Source organism: Drosophila albomicans, chromosome 3 (assembly GCF_009650485.2).
Source record: "Drosophila albomicans strain 15112-1751.03 chromosome 3, ASM965048v2, whole genome shotgun sequence".
Taxonomy (NCBI): Eukaryota; Metazoa; Arthropoda; class Insecta; order Diptera; family Drosophilidae; genus Drosophila; species Drosophila albomicans.
Window position 1 is genome coordinate 51580899 of NC_047629.2, and position 16848 is coordinate 51597746.

At 40.3% G+C, this 16848-nt stretch overlaps 2 protein-coding genes across 2 annotated transcripts; one reads left to right on the forward strand and one right to left on the reverse strand.

The window, feature by feature from the left end:
• Positions 1 to 300: 300 nt before the first annotated feature.
• LOC117571502 (ubiquitin carboxyl-terminal hydrolase isozyme L5) lies at positions 301 to 1986 on the forward strand. The gene is made up of 3 exons (XM_034253670.2): positions 301 to 584; positions 694 to 1436; positions 1497 to 1986. Exons 1-3 carry the CDS (start codon positions 509 to 511, stop codon positions 1650 to 1652), a joined length of 975 nt encoding a protein of 324 aa, XP_034109561.1. The 5' UTR covers positions 301 to 508; the 3' UTR covers positions 1653 to 1986.
• On the reverse strand, positions 1983 to 16520 carry LOC117571499 (myosin-G heavy chain). The gene is made up of 8 exons (XM_034253667.2): positions 16071 to 16520; positions 12496 to 15497; positions 6897 to 7066; positions 6753 to 6826; positions 3974 to 4488; positions 3490 to 3659; positions 3352 to 3431; positions 1983 to 3288 (listed from the first exon to the last, which is right to left on the reverse strand). Exons 2-8 carry the CDS (start codon positions 13702 to 13704, stop codon positions 3071 to 3073), a joined length of 2436 nt encoding a protein of 811 aa, XP_034109558.1. The 5' UTR covers positions 13705 to 15497; positions 16071 to 16520; the 3' UTR covers positions 1983 to 3070.
• Positions 16521 to 16848: the final 328 nt, after the last annotated feature.

Here is a 16848-nt window from a genome sequence, read left to right on the forward strand (position 1 = left end):
AAAACTCTGTAAACTTGGTTACACTTAATTAAGAATAATCGATAAGTTTTAAAGCTTTTCATATTTTCCCCAAATCAGATCGCATCTGGAATTATTTTATTTCCACAAATATTTCAATCTTTAATAAAATGTAAATCGAAATACGAGCTCCGCCGTTCTATTATTTACATCGTGTCAAACTTAAATTTGAAATAAATGCTATTTCATATCGATTTAGTCGATTTTTTTTTGTCAAAATATATATAAATGCAATGAAATGAAAAATGAGAAACTCATAATTTCAGTTATATTTTAATTATCGATCAAAACGATTTAGATTCGAATAGATTTTAAGCTTTTCTTCGAAAACATTTGGTATATTTTGCGATTTCGAAAAGCGTATTTTTAAATACAACAAGAGGCCACCCTAATCAATACCACTAATCGTGTGGCTTGTGAGTTGACAAAAAATTTTGTAGTTGAAAAATAATTTGTATATTGAGAGGAAAAAGCACAAGACTGATTAACAATGAGCGACGGAGCAGGAAATTGGTGTCTAATAGAGAGTGATCCGGGAGTATTTACGGAGCTGATACGCGAATTTGGTAAGTGTGCAAGCCGCGCGCGCTTTTTTACAAGAAAAGAGGACGCGCATTGCGAAGCCGGCTTCAATTGGATTTTGTGAGTGATATTAAAAGTAGAATGTTCCCGCAGGCTGCGATGGTGCACAAGTGGAGGAGATCTGGAGCCTAGACAGCGAATCATTCAAAGACTTAGAGCCAATACATGGCCTGATATTCCTGTTTAAATGGGTTCAGGAGGATGAGCCGGCTGGCAAAGTGGTGCTCGACCGGGATCATATTTTCTTTGCCAAGCAGGTGATTAACAATGCGTGTGCGACACAAGCTATACTCAGTTTGCTGCTCAATTTGAATCACGAGGACATCAAGCTGGGCGAGACACTGACGAATTTCAAGGAGTTCTGCCAGTGCTTCGATCCCTACAACAAGGGATTGACGCTGAGCAATGCATCCCAAATACGCACCGTGCACAATTCGTTTGCCCGCCAAACGCTCTTCGAGCTGGACATGAAGAATCAAAACAAGGACGAGGATGTCTATCATTTTGTGGGCTATATGCCAATTGCTGGACGTCTTTACGAGCTCGATGGACTGCGCGAAGGACCCATTGATCTAGGCGAAATTAAGACAGGCCAGAATTGGATTGATGTGGTGCGGCCCATTATTGAGAAGCGTATGCAGCGCTATAGCGATGGTGAAATCCATTTCAATTTGATGGCCCTGATTTCCGATAGACAGCGAATCTATGAGCAGCAAATTGAGAAACTGCTGCATCCGGCTGACAATGCCATGGACACAGAGGACGATCGTCAGACTGAAATCAACAGCCTTCGCTCCTACATACAATATGAAATCGAAAAGAAGAAGCGATATAAGGTAATATAAAATTTAAAGAAAAGGGTAAAACCTATAATAATAATTACAAACGCTTGGCAGGTGGAGAATGTGCGACGCAAGCACAATTATTTACCCTTCATTGTGGAGCTACTGAAGATGCTGGGCGAGACCGGTCAACTGCTGCCCATCTATGAGAAGGCCAAGCAACGGGCGCTGGAACGCGAGCAGAAGATGAGCAAAAAGGAATCCAATTAGCCAGCATTTCATTTACTAACGTTCGATACTAATAAAAGGCAATTGCAAATTGCTGTACGCCGTAATAATTCAAAATTATATTCTTATCGCTATATTTAAGTAACTCAAATCAAATGAAATCTTTGTAGCAAGGAGGCAACTGCCTTGTATTGTACTTTACTTCTCTTTTGTATCCAAATCGCCTCTAAATCGCTGCAAGTTTATAATCGTATATTACAAAAAAAATAAAAAACGAAAAACAAAACAAATTCATACATAAACAAAAGAATAAAATGTTTCCGTAAAATGTAATTGAATAATGGAACAATGTCTTTGGCTTTTCGTATATAATATATTTGTTTACGTTATTTTTATATATATATGTATATATATAGTATATGTATATCCATGAATTTACAATTGCTATTTTGCCTTGTTATTTGATTTTTACTTTTGCTTTTGCGTTTCCGTTTATAATCTTGTCTGTGTCTAATATTATTTGTTTGTTGTATATAAGTATTGTATATAGGAATAATTGGTTTGTTAATCTTTGATGTTCATTTTAATGTTGATGTTCTGCTTAGCGTCTGCTCTATGTGTCTGCTTACAAACTATAACTATTTATATGCTATATAGTTTGTGTTGTATATGCATATTAGGGAACTTTCTTGGGAGGTCTTTGATTTAGTTTTTTGAATTTTGGTGTTGCTCTTAAACTACTCTTAATTCTTCTATATATGTATAGCTATATATCTAGTCTGTATAGTGTATGCTTTTGAAAACAAACGAATAATTAATTTTGGAAACCGAAGCAGGAGTTACAATTTATTGTGGCACTCCGGAAGCGTTTATACAAAACTCAATATTATCTTAGATTTCTTGATGATTTTTCCTTTTCCTATACATTATGTATTTTTTTACCCGCTTTTAAACATTCTGAAAGTTTCATGTAAAATTCCTTGCGTTTACAAGTTTATTTTTCATAAACATTATTATTTCGATCAACTTAGTTATTTGACTTTTCCAAAAATGAGAAGCGGGTATTTCACAGTCAACCTCATTTGACTGTTTTTGGCTTAATTTCTGGGTTAGTTTTGTTTGCTAATTGGAATTGAATTCGCATTGCCTTTATATTGAATTTAAATTAAATTTTTAACGCTAATTTTCTCTAATTTCTTGTGTTATTATTTTTAGTTTTTTTTGGTTGTAATTTAGCACTTAGTTTTCAATTTAGCTGCATCTTCGCCAGCTTAACAATTTCCCCATGTTTTTGTTATCGTTTCATATAATTTTGTTAATGTTTTTTCTTGTTTTGAAGACACAACAGTTACTGGTCCAGTTCCAGGAAGTATATATGTAATATGTATGTGTATTGTATATTTGCTTGTAGTTGCAGTTGTAGTGTTGTGTAACGCCCGCGCAGGCGCCAAAGGCAGCTTTTATCGTTGCTGTTGTACGTAACTGTACTGCGTCAGATCGTTGGAAACTTCGCTGCTGTGTGGCGTTGATGTTGTTGTCAGTGCGGCGAAGGCGTGATGTGGGCGTGGTGCTGCTGCTGCTGCTGTTGGCAAAGGAATCGGCTGTTGTTGTTGTTGTTGTTGATGCTGCAGCTGAGGCGACTGCGCTGCATCGTAGCTGGTCATATCCACACTGGTGGCTAAAAAATAGGTAAGACTTGATAAATTACTGAACAACATCATGCTTCTTCATGTTAAACTACCAGTCGCATGAAGACGATTGTAAAGATGCTTGCGTTTCTTTTTTAAAATTACATCCAAATTATAACTCTCGGTTCCAGCTCTAAAAATTGTATATAAATATCTAATTGATATATTAATTTAATTTATTGTTTGCTCACTTCTCGGCTCGTCCGTTGCCAAGCAGATCTTTAAAAGCTACATAGATCTTGTTTAGCGTCAGATTGGATAACCCCTGGCCCAGATATCGTACAAATTTAAGTTGCTCACATTTGGATAAAGCGCTCTCGTGGAAGTCCAAAAAGGGTCGATGATCGGATATCTGATATTCCTATATAAAACCATTTGAATGTGGAAAAAAATCGAAAAACAAAGAAAAGAAATCTCGTATCAAAAATAATTTCAGAGTAAGTTACGGCAAGAGTTTTGTTCTATGCGATATATAAGGATGATAAGTTGCAATTTTGAACTAGTTTCTGGTAAATGAACAATGCCAATGCCATGTAAAGCCAATTGTGGGTGGGAAACGGTAACAAGAACAAAGCTCCGCTGCACGCTACGCAAATTCGCCTCCATCTTTCTTGATTTAGGTGCTTCTTTTTGGGTTTGAGCACGCTGCGATCCACACTTTAATTTTTTGCTCACATTGCAAAATTTGATGAAGTTCTCGATGAGTATGCACTTTTCATAATTGCTCAGACATTGCTGACTACTACTCTGTATACCGAACTGTTTCAATAGCTCCTGCTTCTTGGGCGGCAGGCGGCTGATGTGCGTACAGACGCCATCTTCAATGCGATGCGTCTCATGCACATTGAAATTCTCATAGATGATCAGCTGTTCCAGCGAACGTGGTGGTGGACCCAGCGGGGGCATCGAAGGTGGCGGCGGTAACAGTGATGCGGCCATACAACCACCACTATAACGAGAGTCCAGCGCTTGAGCAGCGTTCGATGCTCCAGTTACATAGCTGTTAACAGTGTTGGACAAACTGATGGTGCTGCTGTTAGTGGTGCTGCTGCTGTTGCTGTTAACGCTGCTGCTGCTGTTATTGTTAATGCTGCTGTTGTTGTTCATGTTGTTGTTGCTATTACTGCTGCTGCTGCTGTTACTGGCAAACTCGAGCGTACCGTCATTGGCGGCAGCCATGTTCTTGAGGTCTACAAGAAAGAGTTGCATTTTAAAAACAATCGGAGGCCATTTTGCAAAATAATCTAGACGTTGGCCTAGCACAAATGCAGAGACTCGCGATTACAGGCACACTTAACACACACACATATGTATGTCTTCAAATACCTATGTGTGTATGCATTACTCGCAATAAATAAGCAATTTGTTTTTCACTATGTATGTATATATATATATATTTGTTGTTTGCAAACAATATTTCTCTTTTTATATGTTCTTGTATATATGTAGATGTTGTGTATATATAGTTAGGATTGGATTTTTGTTCTTGGCTTACTAAAATATATGCTCAATCATATATGTATATGTAATGTATATTAATGTTATTTTTTATTATTAATAGTTTTGCATTAGCTTGATTCTCTATAATGATGTTGCGTGTGTTTACATGTATAAATGTGTGTGTTTGTGTTTAATTGTAATAATCTCTTTTCAAGGAATAACATTGCATAGTTTAGGGCGTGATCATCGTCCAACAATTTAGTCGTTAACATAATACGTATCAAAAATTTGGCAAAAAGCTTGTAAAATTAGACTAAAAACATATATAGAAACATACGCTAAGACAGACGTTGTTTGGATTGATAAACAAAACGAAAGTGGGGAAAGGACAAAGATAACATATTGTAGAAAAAATACCGAATTTTTACACATAAAACAATTGTTTACGAGGTTATAAGCTAGAGTCAATAGTAGGAAGAGGTTTGGGGGCATTTTTTTTGTAGCTGTAGCTGTCGCTGGAGCAGCCTATGATTGTCAACAGGTGGCGCCACTGCCGCCATATTTGGCGCCACGCCGACGCCAATCTCACATGCTGGGAGGCATTGCATGTGGCGGCATCTGTGGCTGTGGAGGCGGCTGTTGTGATGGCGTTGCTGGCGCCACCTGTTGGCCATAGCCCATTGCTGCTGCTGCTGCTGCCATATGGGATGCGTGAGGATGCGCATGAGGATATGAATGCGGATGGGGATGCGGATGCGGTGGCAGGCCATAGTGCGTGTGATGCGGATGTGCGTAGGCAAAATGCGGATGCGGATGATGCTGCTGCTGTTGTTGTGGATGTGGATGAGGCGAGTATTGATGCGGATGCGGCGGCCCAACATGATGCTGAGGATGTTGCTGCTGTGCATGTTGCTGTTGTTGTTGCTGCTGCTGCTGTTGCTGGTGATGATGTTGCTGCTGTGGTGTCATGGGTGTGCCACGCGTTGGCGTCGATGGCTGCTGTTGCTGCAAATGATGCGGCGTATGCGGCTGCATCAAATGCTGCGGATGCTGCGGATGGTGAGGTGTTGTTGGCGCCGCTGTCGCAGTTGCAGCTGGTGTTGTGGGCGTGCCCGGCCTGGCCATGGGCGTGGGCGTGCCTGTGGGCGTTATTGTGCGTGCTGCTCCAGCTGCTGTTGACGTTGGCTGCGACTGCGCTGCTGCTATTGCTGCCGCTGGTTGCGTGTGTATGTGTGTGCTGCTGTTGCCTGTTGCATGTGTATTGTGGTTGCTGTTGTTGTTGGTGTTGTGTGTGGGCAGCGCCGGTGTTGCTGTTGCGATTGTTGTTGGTGTTGTTATAGTTGTAGTTGCTGCTGCTGTGGCTGTTGGTGAAGCTGGTGCTGAGTCGCATTGCTCTTGTGTCTGTTTGACCGGTGTGCATGTTGTTGTGGTGTTGGTCTTGTTATTGTTGTTGTTGTTGTTGTTGGTATTTTCGCCTATGTGATTTAAAGCGTATGCGTGGAAAAAGAAGAAGAACACAAACAAATTGAAGTCGAAAATTAAAATGTGTTTTTTTTTGCACAGTGAAAATTTACGTTTTACGTTGTCTAGTTTTAGAGGCAGCCAATTTTCAAAATTTATATATATAGTATATTTTTTTTGTTGCGTTTCGAGAGCAAACGGAAAGTGCATGTGAGAAACACAAAATATATAGCGCAAAAATGAGAAATGAAAAGTGCAAAATAGAAGAAATCATAAAAGAAAGAAAAATCGTTTTTGTAGGCACTGTTCTGTTTTTCTTTTTGTGTATATTTTTAAAATTTAGCACATTTCGCCTTAAGCTATTTTGGCTTTTCACTTTTATCTCGTTTTTCCTCGCTTTGCTTTTGCATATAATATTTCTTTTCTACATATTTATTTTTTGTTTGCCTGTTTTTATTTTTGTATACTATTTTTTTTTGGTTTTCTTGCTGCATTTGCACTACACATAATAATAGTATATCGAATTAAAGCGATTTAGGAACTTGGAACTCACCAGCTGTTGTGTTGGCCAGGAAGCGCTTGGTTTTATCGAGTATATAAGGCAGATTGTAGCCATCCTTGGTATAGCTATAAAAGACACACAATAATAGTTTATAAATATGTTCGAAAATGAATTTTTCAAGTTTTTGTAACTTACATTTCTGTGCGTTTGGTGCAGAAAAGATTCTTAAAGTTGCTATAAATGCAAAATAGCGTGAACGTTGGCAACCCTTGGCCCAAATAGCGCGCAAATTTGATTTGTTCGGGTTTGTTGAGGCCGCATTGATTTAAGGATAGCCATGGTCGATGATCCTTGATATCATATTCCTGCATTAAATTAAATAATATAAATACATTAGATGTGAATGGAATATACATAAAAACATTGCAATTTTAAAGGTGTCTCAAGAAAAACGTTCTTATCTGGTAAATTTCCAAGATGACGCCCCGAAAAGTATGCTATCTAAAATCATCCTACAAAAATACCCTATAAAAAGCCCCATAAATGCTAGACTTACGTTGAATGTTCGCATATGGAGAACATGGAAATTCTAGATGCCCATTTTATGTGTACATATGTATATGTGTTCTCCCCTTGAAGCCCAGCGGAACACCTTCTTGTTGGCCATTGGCAACCCCCTAAAATTTTAAGGCTATTATAACGCTGACGTCAAACTCATTTCCTGCATAAAAGTAAATATATATAATATATATATGAATGTATATTAGATGTTACATATATATGCATGTAACTATATTACAACCACCATCCCTATTTCTGAGAAGAGCACACACACACACACACATACGAATGAAAACTTTGCCCACTACTAATCAAAACTTATAATTCGTGTACAACGAGAAAGTTTAAAACGAAAATTGTACAAAAGCCAAAAACTTGCAGACCCCAAAATGCAAACACAATCATAGAAAGGACTCTGCGCCTAAAAGCATACCATACCATACTAATGCATACACATACACACACACACATACGAGAGCTCACACTCACACCCATACAATGTATATTTTATAGTGTAAAAATATAAAATAAAGCAAAAACGAGATGGAAAAGGAGTGGGAGAAGGAAGAAAAAGGCAAAACCAAATAGAAAAGCAAACAACATTTTCAATGAAGCCATTTTCAACAATGGAGACAGCAACGGGGGGCGGTGAAGAGACCGACAAGGGCTTGGGATTGTGGGGCTAAAAGGGTTGCCGCATGCCTTTATGATTGTGTGTGCGCGTATGTGTGTGAGTGTGTGTGTTTAAAATAGGCGCAGCAGCTTGATGGACGTCTGTGACTGTATGTGTGTGTGGTGAGAGAATAAGAGAGTGAGTGAGAGAGAGTCAACAAGCATCGCCGACAGCGCAGCGTTCGGCGTTCGTTGTTGGTGTCGCTCGTTCGTCGTCAACGTCGTCGTCGTCGTCATCGTTGTCGACGTTGAAACTTATCAACATCCTCATAATCAGCGCGACGCCAACGTTGCCACCCAAAAAATATCAGCCCACAGCCACCCAACCACCTTCTAAACACACATGGCAACGCTGTCGAAAATGGCATACGTACGTATGTGTGTGTGTATGCATGTACTTATAAATGTATGCTTGTGTGCAACTGTATATGTGTGCATACATTTTCGGTTTTGATTATGTTAAAAATCAATAGAGCAAAAAGGAGTGACGACGCCCTGCCATCATTTGGGATGGATGGGCAGCATTCTGGCGAAGTAGAGAGGTTCTCAAATATCCCAGTCAAAAATACTTAAAGCATGACTTTGTTGTAGGTGGGTGTGTGTGTACCAAATTATGAACCAGTGAGGGAGAGCGAGAGAAAGAGAGCAAGCAAGCAAGCAAGCGCGAGAAAGCAATTCAACGCCTTTTAAATGATGACAGGCCCCTTCAGAAAGGTGTTACACTGGCTGACTGGCTGGCTGGCGACTCATTAACAAATAGCGTGTGCGTGAGCGAAACAGCAAGAACGAGTGGGAGAGATGCCAGAGAGAAAGAGAGTCAAGCTTTGGCTGTCAAGCCAAGTGTTGCCATACTACTGATGGCTGCTGTCGCCTCGCTTGATTGTTTTGGCTGCTGCCGGACGGATGGACGACTGACTCAGCGGGTGGTTGGGGTATATTTGTGTGTTTACATTCCCATAGCCGCTTAACTGTTTCATAGCACACACACAGAAAACAACGGAAAAAAAACACACACAAGACGAAAAAAAAAACAGCAGAAATGGCAATGTGTTGCGGCATTGTGTTCTTGCTTTTCCTTTTATTGTTTTGATGCGTTGTTGTTGTTGCTTTTTGCAACTTATTGGCAGCACACACCGACTTTGTGTTTGTGTTTGTGCGTGCCTGTGCGTGACGTATCCTGTTGTCTGAGTGAGAGAGCGTGCCAGTGTTTGTGTGTGTGTATTTGTTTGTGTGTGCGGCCTGCGGTTGTTGTCTGTGGTGTGTGTTGCTCTTGTTGTTGTTGTTTTTATTGAGACAAGTGTGAATTGTTTTTCTTTCTGTTTCTGTTTTGCTGCTTGTGCGTGCAGCAACAGCAACAACTACAACAACAGTTATTCGTTCGTGTTGCTGTCGCCTGCCTGGCAATGATTTTTTGATTTTTGAGGGTTGCGTGTGTGTTCCAGACCCAGTTTTGTGTGTCTGCCTCTTCCTCTACCTCTGTCTGTGTGTGCGTCTGTTGTGTGGGGAGCTAACAATTTTCACACTTTCACTCTTTGCGTTTAACAGGTTTTTAACAACAATTTGAGCAATGCACGTGTACCAGAAAAAGGGGTGGCTGCTAAGGCTCATTAATTATTACCCCAAAATGCGCTTGTGCCTTGTTTAATTAATGTCGCAAGTACAGAAATATTTCGCAGGTGAGTGGCGAGTTGAATCAACGTTCACGAATAAACCTAACCTCAAAATTTACTGTTTGGACCAATGCTAATAAGCGACCACAACAACAACAAGAATTATCGTGTGTGTATACAACCAAATTGTATATAATTTTACATTTTTGGCAACAATCTGCGCGTTTGCTCTCCACACCGCCCCCTCGTGCTCTTTAACCCCTTGTGCTCGTTATACAACACTAATTTAATACGGCCCCAAAGGCGGCAAAAGCAACGCATAAAAGCTAAATATTTTATGTGCATGTGTGTGTGTGTATGTTGACATTATATATAGTCATCATATAAGTTTGGCAAGTACATGGATACAATAATATGTGTGTATGTATGTACAATGTACTTGTATATGTATATAATTTAAAATTATAATCAATGTGCATGTGTTTTCTGTGTGAGCGCGTAAATTGTGCGAAGCCGAGACATTGTACCTGCCCAACACCACCTCTGCCCTTCCCCCTTTCTCATCCTCTCATCCACTGTTAAGCTGTCCCTTACACTCACACAGATGGGCAAACTTATTGCATATGTGTGTATTGGTGACTGCGGCTGTGGCTGCTGCTGCATGCGCATTTAGTAGCCTTCAACGACGCCTCTAGGGGCCACACAGACACAACACATACAGACATCAACTACATACATACACACGAAAGGACATACGAAGGCAACTCAATGGACAGTCCGACAAACGCCCCAAGTAACTTGATGATTGTATGTATGAACAGTCACACACATACATACATATAAGAGAGCAAGAGAGAGAATGAGAGGGGGCCATATACAATTACTCAATAGCACCCGCTTGAGCTTTTTTTGGGGGTTGCCCGCTCCCACTTACCCACACAACATAACTATACAAACACACACACACAGTCGCATACGAAAACTTTGTAGTTTGAGCGGCAGTCGCTGCCTCAGTCTCAGTCTCTGTCTCAGCCTCTGTCGTTGCTCCTCTGTAAGTAAAGTTTTCGAGCAGCAAAGGAGTGAGTACGTGAGCGAGTGAGAGAGAGAGCGCGCAACAATTTTGAGCCAAATATTCTAAGAGAGAGTAAGCGAGCGAGCGACAACGTCAAGCTAGGCATCTTAGAACTAAAATGTTGTAATAGCGGCCGAAGGGCCGAGAAAGCAGCCATATTGAAATAAGGTTAGGCTCTAGCTATAGCTGCTCCTTGCTTGCTTGCTGTGTGTTGTACTTGTACTATGTGTAGTTGTAGTTGTTACTGCTGCCGCCGCTGTCGCTGCTGCTGCGGCTGTTCCTGTATTATGCCATCAATGCCGTTTCGTACATACTTAGTTTGAGTGTGTGGGTTGTGTGGGTGCCGTTGGTTCGAACAAATCTAGTTGGGTGCTCTCCCTTCCTCCGTCTCCTCTGCACATTTGTATTTGTATTTCTATTTGTGTGTGTGTGTGATTGTGTGGTTGTGTGTTTGTGCGTTCCGATAAAGCTGAGCGTAATGAGCATGTGTCGGTGTGAGTGTTGGGGAGGGTTGCCTGGATGGCATAGTGTTGAAAAGGCGCCAAATGTGTTAGGGGGGAATGTGTGTTTAGGTATGTGTGATATACATGTGTATTATGTTTGTATGTCCGTATGTAGGTGTTTAGAAACGCAGACATAGTCACATGCATACATATCTACACACATGATTACAGTTGTATTTGTATGCTGAATTTGTGGTTGTGGCTTCTCGTGTTGCTGCTGTTGACGCTGGCGTCGCTGCCGCTGTTATTACAATTTATAATGACATTCGTTGCGAAGTAAATGTGTGCGTGTATGCATGTATGTGTGTGTGTGGGCGGCATATAATAGAGTGAGAAATGCGCTTGTGTGTAAAGGATATGAACGGTGTATCCGCGTTATGAATATATCTACATATATAAATGCCATAAACACATATCTACAAATGGCACTGCACACACACACACATATATGTTAATAATATGCATGTGTGGGTAAGTAAATATCAAGTATTATACAGAAAGTTAAAAATTGATTGAAAAATGCCAATAAAGAGCACTAAATATATTGTAAATCCTTAAATGCGTACATAACAGATGCGCAAATTATTTATTAAACTGTGCAGCGGGTTTTATATATTTTTAAAATGTATACTTTATAATCTGTCTGTATTGTTATATTTCCACCACTTCACATTACTTCCAATTCTACCTTATGTTGAAATCATTCTTCAACTCAGCATTTTACGTTATTCAACGTACTAAAATTTATCGGAATTCGTCACATATCGAACTTTTTCCTCTATAAATATTTCTAAATTTTTAACAAATTCCCATGATCTGCGTTTTTTAAATAGTTCAATTAATATAAAATCTCATGTCTTAACATATAAATAAAAATTGTTATTGCTATCACTACAAACATCATTTTTTATACATTTTACAGAAGTGTATTTATTTTTTCCACCTTCGATTTTACTTTGCTCACAGTAAAAATGGATGAAGTTATCCTAGGATACTGTTAGGTCAAGGTATCAGATTGTAAAACATCTTTTATGGATTCTCCCTATCCCACGATCCATATTTATACATTCTCTTCTATCTTTATATAATTACATACATATAGTTACATGTATTCCTATATATTTTCTTTGGTAAGATACCATATTGGTGCATTTTTTTAAAATTTAATGTTTTGCTTATAATGATAATTAATAAACTGAAATAAAACATCAAAGAATATATTAACTTGTCCTTTTCCTATACAAGTTTGTAAATTTCCTTCCCTGAAACACTTTCAGCATCCACACCTTGATGCAAACAAATTTACAATTTTCTCTACACCCTTGCTTCAAATGGTTGCCCGTCAACTTTACCGCCCAATTTCCCCCCACACTTACCTCGCAAAATTTGATGAAATTTTCGACAACAATCGATTTGTCCGTCAATGTCATTTGGCCAGTGAAACGAACGCCCAACTGCTTCAGCGTGTCCTTCTTCTTCGAAGGCAACTTATTCATGTGCTGAAAGATGCCCTCCTCCACCTTGTGCGAGGGATGCACCTCAAAGTTTTCCTTGATCACAAACGAACCCAACAACTTGGGCGCCGCTGCCGAGGCGGACGAACAACTGGCACCGCTTAACAAGCCTCCAAATTCGCCAGCACTGCCGCAATGCTCTTCGGACGAGGTGTTCGAATTGGAGGCATTCAGATGGGAGCTGGGAAACGCCAAGAGCTCCAGCGAGGATTCATTCGAATTGGAGCCATTCGAACCATTCGAGGCACTCGTCATGTGCTGCAACTCAAACATCGTTTGCTTCGAGTCGTGATCGAACACCGCATCCAGCGTGGAAGAGTTTGCATCCAAGCTGTTGGAAGAACGGGAAACGGAAGACAGCATGGCGGCCACTTTGCGTGAAGCAGAGCGCGACTTTTGTGCGATGCTCGTCGAGTCCAGATCCAATAATCCCACTCCACTTCCACCACTTGCGCCCACCGGCGAAGCGGGCAGTGTTAGAGGTGGGGTTGCCACTCTGCCCGCTGACGCTGCCAACTTGCTGCATTTCTCTACGCTGGCAGCAGCGCTGTCGCCGTCAGCAGCGCTGCCACTGCTGCTGCTGGCAATGTTGTTGTTGTTGCTGCTGCTGTTGGGCGTAAAGTCTGTTGAGTGACGCAGATATTTGATAAACTCAAAGGAACCGTCAAAATGTTGAGCGGTCGCGGCCGCAGCAGCAGCAGCAGCGGCTGAATTGTGGTGTCCATTTGGCGTGGCCACCGCTGTGGGCCAGCGATTGCTTAACAGCGGCTGCGACGCCGGCAGCGCTGTCGACGGTGACGGCGACTGCGATGTTGCTGCTGCTGCTTCATATCCGAATTCTGCGCCATTTATGTGTAAATACTGTTGTTGTTGTTGTTGCTGCTGCTGTTGCGGAAGATGTTGTTGTTGTTGGTGCTGCTGCTGCTGTTGCGTTGACTGCGCAGCAAACACTTGAAATTCCTCGAAATTTGTGCATTTGAGTTCGCCATTGCTCAAGTACTTGGAAAACTCTGAAGGATCGTTCACCGAGTTGAGAAAGAATGAGCTAAAGTTGCTCGATATGCAGGACATTTTCTGGTTGTTGTTGTTGATGTTGTTGTTGCTAATACTGTATATTGTATATATGTATAACTCTTATAAATATCTATGTATATTTTATTTTCTTATTTTGTTTAAAGCTGCTCCTTTTGCATAGTAATAGTTGTGTTGTTGTTGATCTCGTTCAAAATTTATGGCACATTGAATTTTTATTTATTTTTATTATTCGCTCTGCTTTTGATTTGCAGTTAATAATTCACATACACATACAGCTGCATATTCGCTGCTGCTTCTTCTTCTTCTTCGATTGCTACGCTGCTGCTGTTTTGAAATTTACTTTTAGTTTTCCATCTCCAGCGTTTTTCGTGCGTTCATATTTTATTACAATTTTCCCCCGCACACACATGCACATAAAAACATTACTTGCCCATGTGTGTGTTTGTGTGTGTATATAAATTTTTCTTCTTATTATAGCAAAAGCAAAGTGTAATTTATTATTCTTATAGCTGCTGCCTCTCTCTCTCTCTCTATCTCTCACTCTCGCTCGCTCTTTTACTCAGTGTTGCTGCCTTTCGCTCCTTGAGACGGCGACGCGGCCTTTTCACCGTATGTGGTCGCTGCTTGTTTCTCTTGTTGTTGTTGCTGTCTTGGCTAGCATGTGCACATGTGTATGTGTGCACGTTCAATTGCCTGCCACTGCCATTGCCCCTTCCTCCTTGCTCACACTCAAAACTATCGCTGGCTCTTTCATACACATACAGCTTACATGCACTGCTTCTGCCGACGGCGACTGCGACGACGGCAGCGCAGCGTGTATTGCCCTGCAAATAGGCGGCGATTTGAAACTGGTCTCTGCTTTGCCTGCCTTTACTTTACTTTGCGGTCTGGGGCCTGTCTTTGGGCTATCTTATTATTATTATTGATATTATTATTATATTTATTTTCTTTTCACTATTTTCTCACTTGATTCTGCTTGCTTACAGAACACAAACAATCACACATACATACACACGAAATAAGTGTTATAAAAAGCGAGGCGCGGTCGCGACGTTAGTTTTTATTATATGTATATATTTCGTTTTTCTTCTTACAATTTGCTTTCAAAACAAATGTGCCGCCCATATACAATGTACGTTGTCGCCTAGCGGAAAATCTTGTGTTATATTTTTCAACCGCTATCCATACATGTAAATAGCGACAACGTAACCGTACCGCACCGCACTCGAATGAGAACTGAGCGCAAACAAAAACTGAGCACGCTAGTTAATCTGTGTTTTTTCGCTCTCTCTCAATTTCCCAACAACACACACATAGACGCTCGTATGCTCACTCTCTTTATCTCTCGCTCTCGCTTTCAGGGAGCGCAAGTCACGTCTGAGTGTAAGTTGTATGCATGCTTCTGTGATTGTGTGAGTTGCGTTTGTGTAGCGCGCGCTCCTTGTAGTTGTAATCAAAATCAGTTGTTCGTTGTTGTTGCTGTTGTTGGTGTAGCTTTGCGACTAGGAAACGTGTATTTCTTCCTGTGACAGGCTGCTTTTGCTCTTTTTAACCCTTCCATATATATAAACCTGATTTAATCTTTGATTATTATGCCTGTTATTGTTGTTGTAGCGAATGAGGCTGCTGCTGCTGCTGCTCGCTCTTGAGGATTATGGTTGCCTTTCCTTTGCTATTTTCGAAAATTCCACTAAATTATCCGTTGTGTGTTGACTGCGCGCTTGTGTTTGTGTATGCGCGCGTACATGTGCTTGTGTGTGTGTGTGCAGGTAAAACTGTTCATTTGCCTAGAGTTGCCACACCTTTACATTTATTTTTGAGGAGACCACCTGGAATGCGAAAAATGATTTTTTATTAGTTTTCACGTTTTCGAGTTTTTCCTATATTTACGACTTGCAATGAATAGGATAAAGGCAAGCGGACGTCAGGCTGTGTATCGCCATTAAAGTTAAGAGCATGCAAGCAGGTAGTAAATAAAAGACGATTGCACTCCAAGGCCATAACAATACTATAAAAATTATGAGTGCAAGTTGCAGTCGTTGACAACTCTGGCAGTCACTAAATAGGATAAGCGCCTACACATTCCACCCTCCCTATACCCCACAACAGTCACTGTAACCGCTCGCAAAATTACTTAAGCCGCAACGCGACTTTCAGCACAATTTATGGCCATTTAAAATTTTGTGCAAAGAATTTTTATAGTTGTTTTATGCATACATATTGTAGATACGTATATGCATGAAATAAATGTACATAGACTTTTATATACATAAGCAAATTTTGCCTTTTGTTCAATAAATATAATTGCCATTGCAGACGCTTTTAATTATAAATAGAGCGCGGCAGGGAAGTCATCAATTAGGCGCAAGCACAAAAACGTGCACTCTGCTTATTATAATTACCTCTTTGAGAGTCTCGATGTATTTTTTTTTGTGTTTTTGGCACAATTTCAGTGTTTAAATTTTTAACGTGCTTTCTTCATTCATTCCATTTTTAATAGACGCTCAATTTTCGATGTTACAACATCGCGCGCCACTTTTACATTTCTCATATCAACTACGTATGTGTGTACATTATATACGTGTATATGCATATGTGGGTAATTTTTCAATTAATTTTAATTATAAACTTAATTAGGAAATCAATGAACGAACGCGAACGAACGCAAACGGAACGCGAACGCAAACGGAACAAACAGAGACACAATTGGGGAAAAGTCTGTGCGGCTAGTAAGTGAGCGATGATACCAACAAGTGAGAGCGAGCGCGAAAATGAATAACTAGAACAGTGCGGCAACAAAAACAATGACAATTCTCAAGTGCGCTGCGCATACTATAACAACAATAACATCAACGTTACGTGCCCCCCGTTTAAGTTTACTGTTCGAATAACATTCGTTGTTGTTGTTTCTGGAAAGAGAACGAACGGATGTCAAAACAAAAATGTTACTTAACATAGCAGCGGTGATATTGCTAACATTTGCGCGCCCACGATTTTAATCGCATGAAATAATTTATTTTCACTATTTAAACTAGCTGGGAACAAAGAACAGCATGAAATAATTTATTAGCTATTAGTACGGAAAATTGTTATCGAGCTGAATGAACATCTATTGCTCTATCAATATTATAATAGATGTCTTTGTTGCCCAGCCATTTTTCTGTTAAAAAAAAACGAACT